This window comes from Mizuhopecten yessoensis, unplaced genomic scaffold (assembly GCF_002113885.1).
Source record: "Mizuhopecten yessoensis strain PY_sf001 unplaced genomic scaffold, ASM211388v2 scaffold716309, whole genome shotgun sequence".
NCBI classification, from domain to species: domain Eukaryota; kingdom Metazoa; phylum Mollusca; class Bivalvia; order Pectinida; family Pectinidae; genus Mizuhopecten; species Mizuhopecten yessoensis.
The window spans coordinates 167,934-178,371 of record NW_018480052.1 but is presented as its reverse complement, the minus strand read 5'-3'; the positions used below and the strand labels follow the sequence as shown (position 1 = coordinate 178,371).

Below are 10,438 nucleotides of genomic sequence, written 5' to 3'. Positions count from 1 at the left end.
GTTGTGAAAAAGTAATATGTTGCTAAAAAAGGGCATTAAACTCGTGTTGGTGGTCCTTCCTTCCGATGAAGGTCGACTGAGTATGACATGTTTGTGACGTCACAGTATGATAATCCCTGAACGAAGTTTCATGCATGTTAATTAGTATCGCATTCATTTTTATGTGATGGACTTTTTATCACTCAGAATGTATATTAGTTATCATCAAAAACTGAAAATGTAGAAATATAGCAACAATTCTGTTTACACTTATATTCTGTTTCTTTAGTCTCATTCTCTCGAGGATACGTCAAAGGAGAATTTCTACTTCAGATTTCCTATTGATTTGTTTCTCTGAATAAAAGCGTAATAAAAACGTGGAGATATTTACTATATGTAGTACATGTACATGCTGAAACATAATTGTCTTTGCTTCAAGGATGCACTTCTAGTATCCACATCGGACAGCTTCCCTCGGACGAAAATAATTCAGGGCAATGTATAAAAGGGAAGCAACCCTTACAGAGCTACGCTCTTATAACAAAAATAACGAAGAGGATAGATAAGATATAAATGACTTTTTATTACACACATCAAACTTTATTAAAGGGCTGTACACAAGGCAATACAATCAACTGTTAATCACTGACATTACAGGTAAAAGGAATTTAAGTCTATTTACATACAAATCTGTCAATACATTGAATACATTGTAAATGTAGTGTATTTACTGTGACAGTGTATTACACTTATAATAGTTGTATAATTACTGTGACAATGTAATACACTTGTAAATGTAGTATATTTACTGTGACAGTGTTATACACTTATACATGTAGTATATTTACTGTGACAGTGAAATACCTATAAATGTAGCATATTTACTGTGACAGTGTAATACACTTATAAATATAGTATATTTACTGTGACAGTGTAATACACTTATATATGTAGTAAATTTACTGTGACAGTGTAATACACTTATAAATGTAGTATATTTACTGTGACAGTGTATATACACTTATCAATAAAGTATATTTACTGTGACAGTGTAATACACTTATAAATGTAGTATATTTACTGTGATAGCTAGTGTATATACACTTATCAATATAGTATATTTACTGTGACAGTGTAATACACTTAGTCATAAAGCATATTCACAAAAAATATAAAATAATTTTCAGTGAAAAGTGAAGATTATAATTTGTGTTTTCAACATATTGTTACTATAATGTAACATACTTGTATACCTTAGATATTATACATTATTACAAAATATTACTACATTGTATTACAATGCAATAGGCGTGCATACATTAAATTGTAAATACCTTAAGTTGTGTACACTAATAACAAATATAACGTTTACATTATTTCATTGGAAACCAAAATATGTTCACATACAATAAATATTCAGTCATTTTCATGGTTCTCAATTTTCACATAATTTTTTTACATGGATGAAAATTTCTAATATTTTTTTGTAATAATTTCTCCCCAAGTGTCAACTGTCAAATATGTGTCCAAACTACCAAACAGGTGAAGGAATTTTATCACAAATTGTTCTGGAGAAGCCTTTGGCCTCGGGGACATTCAGTAAAAACAATTACAGCAAACAGTTTACTTTAATAAAATGTTACAAGACGGTTCCAGGGTCAAAGGCAAAACAAAATCACGAGTTCCATGTATATCCATCTATACCTGCAGGGATTGGGCCAAATTGGCTAAAATTTATACAATCGTCCTCTTCAGACCCGGATATGTTGAGATCAAATACTCTTTAGAGATAAAAGGGTATTATGGTGCTTTATCAAAATTATTAATTTCTATACCCTTGGAGACGGGGTCAATTATACTACAGTTTATAAAGAGAAATAACACTTTTGGTGTATTTTTTATATTTTCAGTTGGCAAGAATTAAAATTTGGTTAGTATTATCATCATGTCAACATGTGAATGGAGTTTGATGATATCAAAATTAAGATCCTGACAGGGATATGTCACCCAAAAGGGGTTGAATTGCCAAACTATTCAACACTCTTCTTCTTCAGAACCAGGTATACATGAATCAAATATTCATCATGGATGGAAGGTCTTGAGGTGCCTTATCAAAATGATGAATTTCACTACCCTAAGTCACCCATTTCTCCCTGGGGAGGGGGTAAATTTGACGATATTACATGGTTTTATCTTTTCATGTGTTTTTTCCTGAAAACTGCCAGCTATACATATGATATATGTTAGTCACTCCCCAAGATCATTTTGTCAAGGAAACCATCATAAAAAAATATATATTTGGATATATTGATACTATTTGATTTTGTCACATACCAACCACGAATAACAATTGTATTTCAACTCCGGTGACCATTAAGGTTACAATCAGATATATCGTCAAACGTTGATGTTTTAAAGCATTGACTCACAAATATTAAACATTGAACATCATCTGTACCTATATAAGACCTAACGTGATTGTGAAGGATCCCCGTACCACTGTCAAAAGCTGTACTTACACATTGAAATCCTGTACCTATATAAGACCTAACGTGATTGTGNGTGATTGTGAAGGATCCCCATACCACTGTCACGAGCTGTACTTACACATTGGGAACTGTTTTTCTCAACATTACTATATGTTTGATAAATCACTTCAGAAAAGAAACCATATCTTGCCAAACTTTATAGAAATAATAATGAAGATGAAATAATCAGAATATTATCAACAATGTTCTGAGTGTAAAAAGTTACCGAGGTTCGAACCCTGAACTTCAGGTTGTAATACTATTGCTCTAACCGATTGAGTTACTTGATCAACTGAAGCGTCCTGGACCAACTGTGCTACCGTTGTATCAAAACGAAACTAAGGGGAGGTCACTCTATATGTAATAAAACACAGTGCAGTGGGACAGGAATCCTTAAATGACGAAGTGAAGGCTCGGAAATTTAATTTAAAATCGAGCAATATTGGATTTAAAGTAATAAGAATAGCATGTTTATTTAACACACTGTAGTTTCCATGGTGATCTGATCAAATCCAACACTTCTCTGTTCATCAATTAAATTTCAGTAGCCTGTGCCAATGTTAACGGACGGGCTATTTTTTATCACTTTGATTTATCAGTTGTAATTTTCAATGTTTTTATAATGAACAGAACTTGATTGTACTTCAAAACAGCAAAAGTTTGACTCTAAAATGTTTGATTCATGTAATGTACAGAATATTTGTAGTGTTAAATCCAGACTTTACCGTAAGTTTGACAAATTGACTTTGAAGTTTGACTGTATGTCCCGTAAATTAACAGAAACATCATCCCAGCAAAATAACCTGATAAACGGTTAATAATTTCATCATAATTAAAAAAGTGTTATTACAATGTTTATACATTATAACAAAAATGGTATTAAAAAGTTATTGTATTGCCTATATTGTGTGAGGTCATTAGAACCTGGCATCAAATATTACGCTTCTCATTCCCGCACATTTTCGATACAACTATATTTTCATCATTTCGTCATTTTGCTTTTAAAAATCTAACTTACCACGGTATAGAAAATAAACTGGTTTTCCCATTGAAATATCACATATATTTCACTTGTATACCAGCATTGTGTAATACTCGTCATACTCGTAAAACATTCAGTGAGAAACAATTAAATATCCTCCACATATAGGTCACAGTGACCTTCACTTCTAGGTCAAAGGTCAAATAAGTACAAAGCAAATATGTATATTGAACTTATCAGCCAATATTCACAAAAATAATAATGTTAATTATTCACAAATTTAAGTTGGTTATCTACTACAGTAGAGAGCCGATTATCTAAACATTACAGGATAGATCTTCAATATAGATAAGTGGTCGTTCAGATAACCATTCACACAGTTTTAAAGCTATTTATTTATCATAGGACACGACTGAGCTTTGTTAAGAAGCTTATGTTTAGGTAAAAAGGTTAGGTACAAGATATATCATACACTATATAGTAACATCAACTTCTAGACTTGACTAGATTTTTGGACATTGCCAAGGTCAAAGGTCACATTTGAACACTTTTGAAGTAAAAGTTGGTGGACTATAGATATATCCTGAACCCCTCATTACAGATTTTGTTTATATTGACACCATAGTATAGTATCTCGACTATTTCCTGATTGGCGTCTGTGAAGTTTATCTGACTTTGTCTCTATCCCCCAACTGTTGGAAGTTAAATCAAGTCTGGTAGTTGTCCACTATCTGTTACCAGCTTTATTCCTTCTTAAAGTAAAATTATAAATAAAATTGTATAATCTTCTGGGGAAAAAACCCACATTGCTTTTTCTAGTGACACCTAAAGATACATAGGATAAAATAATAATACCCTACTCATAACAGTTCTAATGTACATACCATCTTCTATCTAACCACCATCGTCCAACTATCCAGCCATCAATAATCTTGTTGTCATATTATCCAGCCACCATTAGTCCTGTTGTCTCATACTCCAGCCACCGTTAGTCCAGTTGTCTCATACTCCAGCCATCATTAGTCCAGTTGCCTCGCAGTCCTGCCACCATTGTTTGTCCCACATTCCAGCCGCCGTTAGTCCAGTTGTAGCATTTCCAAACAAATGACCATCACATACACGGTGCAAGTTGTGGCAATCTCTCAAAAGAGCATCGAAGCAATTGGTATGACATAGGGCGATAATTGCTGCATTGATGAAGCAAACATTATTGCCGCTGTTCATGAGACCTTTAAATGTTTCTCTATTGACTGGTTTTTCTCTGATTATCATAATAACAAAAAATCACTAGAATGTTGAATAGATTTTCTCCAGTGATTATGATGATGTACAATCAGGGTAGAATGTTGACTGGTTGTTTATTGTGGTCAGTTTTGTTGGTCTGGTTCTGTGTTGTCATGGTAACTATACCTACTCGTTATGTCACAGGAGTCACACACTGCTGTACTGTAGTAGTTTAACATTCATCCCAAACACTGCCCACAGGACATCCTCCCTGTCTACACCTGCAGCACATGTCCAGTCTGTGTCTGTGTGTATGATCCTGAGGAACTTACCACCTCCACTGATGAGTAGGACTCTGTGGTTGTTCCAGTCCCCTATGATAATGTTCCCCACACTGTCATACACCACACCATAGGGGTCAAATGGTTTAGCTCCTTTATGTGATGATTGCTTATTTGTACTGGGGATGTCACCTCTATATACAAACAGTTCCTTGAAATCAGTGTCCATAACAACAAGATGTCGTATCCGATCACCACCATCGACCTTATCATTCCTATCAACCACTGCGACATTGTGAGTGACAGGACACTCTGAGATCCTCCGTGGTGAACACACTAATGGCTTCCCAGTCCCTCTAACACTTGTAGTGAGTACCATCTGACCTTGTGTGGTAAATTTGGAGATGTTGTTGGTCAACCCCACAATGACATGGTTACTGGCAGTAACAAAGATACACCTGGGTTCCTCCTTGGTGCTGAATCTGTGTTTTAGTTGACCTGATACCAGCTCCATGATGTTGTTTTCTATATCACAGACCCATAGCGTGTGTGTTATTGGTGACAGACTTATGTCTTTGATGCTAGTTTTGTGTTTGACCTGCTGTATGGCTTTCCCTTTACTGTCCAGGAGAGTTAATGTGTCCCTGCAACAGGTCCACACCTGACCATCAGTGGTGGGGCATATGGAATAATTAACAACAGGAGACCTCCAGTCCTCCAACACTTTGGTCTGTGGCAGTAGTTTGTACATAGTCACTGCCTTCTTTCCTTCTGGTTCTGACTGTTGTGATGTAGAGGATGGGTTCTGACCACCATATGTCATGACTGACCCATCCTGGTCAGTTGAATCTTGACCTTGAGCTAAGGTGCCAATTTTCCCTAAGGCCAGTTCTAGGTGATGTTGAGGGGTTTTGTTTGGAGTGAAACTGGCAGTACCCAGGACAGGTTTTACAGGGAGACTTATTTGGGAATGAATTTCACATCCTGTGTCGTAGATTTCTATGTGAGAACCATGCTGGAGTGCTTCTTTGCATTCCTGAATTTGTTGTCCTAGTTGCTTGTTATACATTTCAAGGTCCTGTTTGTATTTCTGTATAAGCTTAATATTATCCTCCTCCATTTTGTGGTAAAAAGAGAGTGTCTGTGCTGTTAGCAAGTCGAGATCTTGTTTTAATTTTTCTGTTTGCTTTTTCAACTTGTGAGAAAGATTCTCAAAGTTGCTGGTGTTGTCTTTAAGTAGAGTATCAGTAGACGTGATGTATTCCCTAAGTTGTACAAGGTCATTTTGTTCAGTTCTGTCAATAAAGTTTTGAATGTCTTGTTTCTTTGTAGGAGTAATATCGCTGAGTTCACAAACATCATGGCCTTTGTGAGTAGATAAATGACATTTTAGACAAACAAGTTTATCACATTTCTCACAGTAAAGTTCCAGTGGTCTCCCCTTGTGTTCAGTACAGGTACGGAGAGGGATTTGACCTGTGGGTGTTGCCATGTTGATGAAAAGGTTGTGGAGGAGACAATGAAGTTTATAAATAGACCCAAACAGCTTGTCTATTATATATTTAACTGATATTGAATAACAGTCACAAAATAGACTTTATTCTATGTCTCTAAATCTTGACTATACACCGAGCTCCAATCCAGGCACATGTGTTCATAAAACATAATTGTAAAGACACTAAATCATAACTACCTGATGCTCACGGATGTGGGTTACTAGGAATAGAAATCCAGGTTTTCCATTCCAAGCCTCAGAATGTCAACGTCAAGTAAACACAGGTACATATTGTAGTTGTTCATATCCCCAGTATTTGATTCATTGTCGAGGTAAACATCCAATATCTTATTTGTGTGAATTAGTTATTTGTTTCCTGGTTTAGAATTACGTTAAATGGTCAGTTACAAAGTCCAAACTGAATACGCCTTCAGAAAATATTACTTCCTTGTTTAGCGAGGTTGCCGATAGATTTTCCAAGAGGGTCAAGGTAGGTCATGTATATATAGACCGTGGTATTTGGTGTGTATAAAACCTACATGTTCATTGAAATGTTATGTGATTTTTTTTTTTTAAAGTTGTCAACATTTTTTCACATTCCATTAAAAACTTATTACTGTTTAAATATATCTTATGAATAATAAAAATAGTAGGATCCAAGGTGCAGGACCACGGAATTAGATTATCCAGAGACGTATAAAAGATTTCACAAAGTGATTAATTTATAATTGCTTGTTTTACTGAAAAGAGCAGACCAGGAAATTAAAATTACAATGTAAAAAAATGATATAATATTAAATATTTTCTCCAATGTATTTTTCACTTGATGGTTGTTATCTCCCCCTTTTTCTACAGTTACGTCTGTTACAGGCCTGTGCACGCCATCCCCGGCGCCCTTTCATGGTCATGTGAACATGATTGGCCATGGAAAGGGATTAGGTGTGCAGTGGACTGTGGCAGCAAGTGATTTATTACCCACACTTTTCCATTATGAGAGGTGGAAGTATGTAAAGATTATTGCATGGTTTTCGAGTAACAAGGGATTCATTACACCCGAGCGAAGCGAGGGTGTAATAAGTTCCGAGTGACGAGAAATCATGCAATAACTGGCTTACCGCATGCTTCCCAACTCGAACAAAACAGAAAAATTGGACAATCTTTTTACCTACCCTACACTGCAGATAATTTACATGTACCTGTGTGAGTGAGTACTAATCAGAACCAGGTAAGTTTGTCTTTATTCTCAATAGCCAAGTCTGAGTCTATCCTTCATAATGGATACAAGTGTTTTTGGATTACTATCCAGCTCCAGTGTCAGGGAAGGTAATTAAGGAGTGTCTGTTCAACAATTAGAACAAAATACTGGAAACAATGTTGAATTTCTGACTACAATTTCTGTTTAATTTTCAAGATGTGGCAAAGGTACAGGATATTGAAACCATTTTCATATATACAACGTAAGGGTTTATCAATCCCTAATGAATTCCAGTTTTTTCAATGAATGGTATATTTGAATGTACATTTTTGTATAAAGAAATAGCTCCTAAAGATTATAAACCTTTCCAGGAAATGCTTATCCTCTCAGGTGATAAGGAAATCAAAAACGCTGCAAACTCAGTAATTTTTATTGTTGGTTTTAATAATGAAATTACCATTTTTGACTTATTTTTTTTTTCTTATTTTAAATGTGTCAACTAAGTTTATTCTGTCCACTTAATCTGTTCATTCTGTAATTTAACCTCAAGAAAATTGCAACAGAATATTTTACGACTATTTCCTTTTAGTTGCTTGTATTTGAGTTTGTATTAAAAAGTCTACCAAAATCAACCTTCGGGAAAATAGTTAATTCCCGCATCAAAAAAGATAAATACCAACGAGTAGAATATGGCACCCACGGGCCGCCGTACATCAAGAAGAGCTCGCAAAGCATGCTAGTGCCTTTGAAAATATTCAGAAACAAATCGACGATAACGGAGCCATATTATTTCATGGTAAGTTGACAAATGCACATTTATTTAAAAATGTAATTTATAATGATGAAAATAATAGCAGTTGCCTTCCAATATACGTTTAACATGCCCATCAACCATACATTGTGTAGCGTCGTCTGCTATGTAACTACGGCCGCACCAGCAGAGAACATGTGTGTTAAACACGACCGATAACCATATTCCTGTCTTTAATAAATTTATCCAACATTGTTACAATATTATTAGAAACATAATTATGTGAAAATTATATCGAAAAGTGGAAAATAAATAAAAACCTTGGACCCTCCTTGATGAAATAGAAAATGTATGGAAGCCCATGTATGACGTGATGTATAATCATTTGCGTAATGCGTACGCAATTTGCAATTCATTACATTCATTACGTTTTACAGCCAATCTTGCGATATTGATATCGAAACAAGTTACCTATTTCTAAAACACCCGATATTGACATTTCTCGTCTTGATTTCATTAGTTTTACTGTTTAAAGTCACAAAATTAACTCTTTTAACCGGCTTGTAACTTTTTTTTTGTCTGGGGAATTGGTGAAAAACGGAGAAGTAACTGTGCACTCGTTACTTACTTATANGAACCAGGAAAATTCAGCAAATGCAGATGTAATTACTTGAAATATATAGGAATTTAAACAACNTCTCCCATATGGTCAAGCATATTAAAAAATGTACATTATATACAACAATGATAAAATAGTACTATGAATAGTTAAAGGGACATCACGTGAAGAGCCATATTTTTTTTAATGAATGTATGTATTGTATGCACTTCCACTTATGTTACCTCGCTATCCCCATATTCATAGTCCGTTCCAAATGTCCAGTTTGACCACTTGAATTGTTCGGGAAAGCCCTGCTAAAAATAGCGGCGATAACGTCACCTGACTAGGCATCGAAACGGTTTCCAAAGGGGCCCCCAGAGAGGGGCCGTAAGGCAACTCGCACTATGAAACCAAGTAATATGATTTTTAAGTCCGTATTCAAACTTATTGAACAGTAATTATTCATCATCAGAAGTTCATTGCACACTTGCCAATATTCAGAATTTAAATTTATTTAGCTTTAAACATATTTGTTGCCAATAAAATTAAACAAGGGATAGGGCACAAGTTTTTACAATTTATCACAGCCTTCTCCCGTCATACATTTACAATTAAATGTCAACAATGATAATAGTCATAAACATAAATTAGATATATATAAATATATATTGAATTTATTACCTAAACCAAAGTAAACTCTCTCCGATACATGCCCATTAACATATTAAACTAAGTTCAACTGTGTTCAAACTCAGACTAAGATACTAGCGAGGTTAATAGTTTTAGATATTTATTCATAACATAAACAGCGATAGCAGTCATGTCGATTCCATTTCAGCTTAAGGTGGCTCCACCCTTTCGCAATTAGCCATCAGAATTCAATGAAAGTTTCACATGATGGTTATGTCACTATGTAGAGATGATTTTATGAAAATCTAAGCATTCCGATAAACTGGGGATTTATTTGTAAAAAATACCGAAAAATTGAATTTTTGTCAAATTCAACACTTTCACATTTTTTGAGCATGTGGCATTGTTCAAAACTATTACAACAATAAAATAATGAAAAGAAACATTGCTAATCAACCCTACAAATATTTTATTTATCATAAAATATCTACAACATGTTACAAAAAGCGTTTTTTATTGAAACTATATGGATAAAAGTTACTAAATACAAGCCAAAATCAAACAGGACACATAGTTACATACAAAAAGAGTGAAAAATTGAACCAAATACACACAAAGTCTTTATAATTAATTTATTTTACATTTTACAATTATTTTGATCCTGATGAGAGTTGTCTACCTTGAAAAAAATCGGAACTTTTTGCAGAGGGATAGAATTTATACAATGACACTTATTTTATTTAATATACCAAAAACGACGGAAATAAATTAA

The 10,438-nt window shown here is 34.4% G+C and overlaps 1 protein-coding gene across 1 annotated transcript; it reads right to left on the bottom strand.

Moving 5' to 3' along the window:
• Positions 1-4,294: 4,294 nt before the first annotated feature.
• LOC110442896 (tripartite motif-containing protein 3-like) lies at positions 4,295-6,944 on the bottom strand. The gene has a single exon (XM_021486757.1). It carries the CDS (start codon positions 6,484-6,486, stop codon positions 4,921-4,923), a length of 1,566 nt encoding a protein of 521 aa, XP_021342432.1. The 5' UTR covers positions 6,487-6,944; the 3' UTR covers positions 4,295-4,920.
• Between the last annotated feature and the right edge of the window lie 3,494 nt (positions 6,945-10,438).

Excerpts from the sequence above, each read along its gene's own strand:
- LOC110442896 (XM_021486757.1), bottom strand. The coding sequence starts at position 6,486 with ATGGCAACACCCACAGGTCAAATCCCTCTCCGTACCTGTACTGAACAC.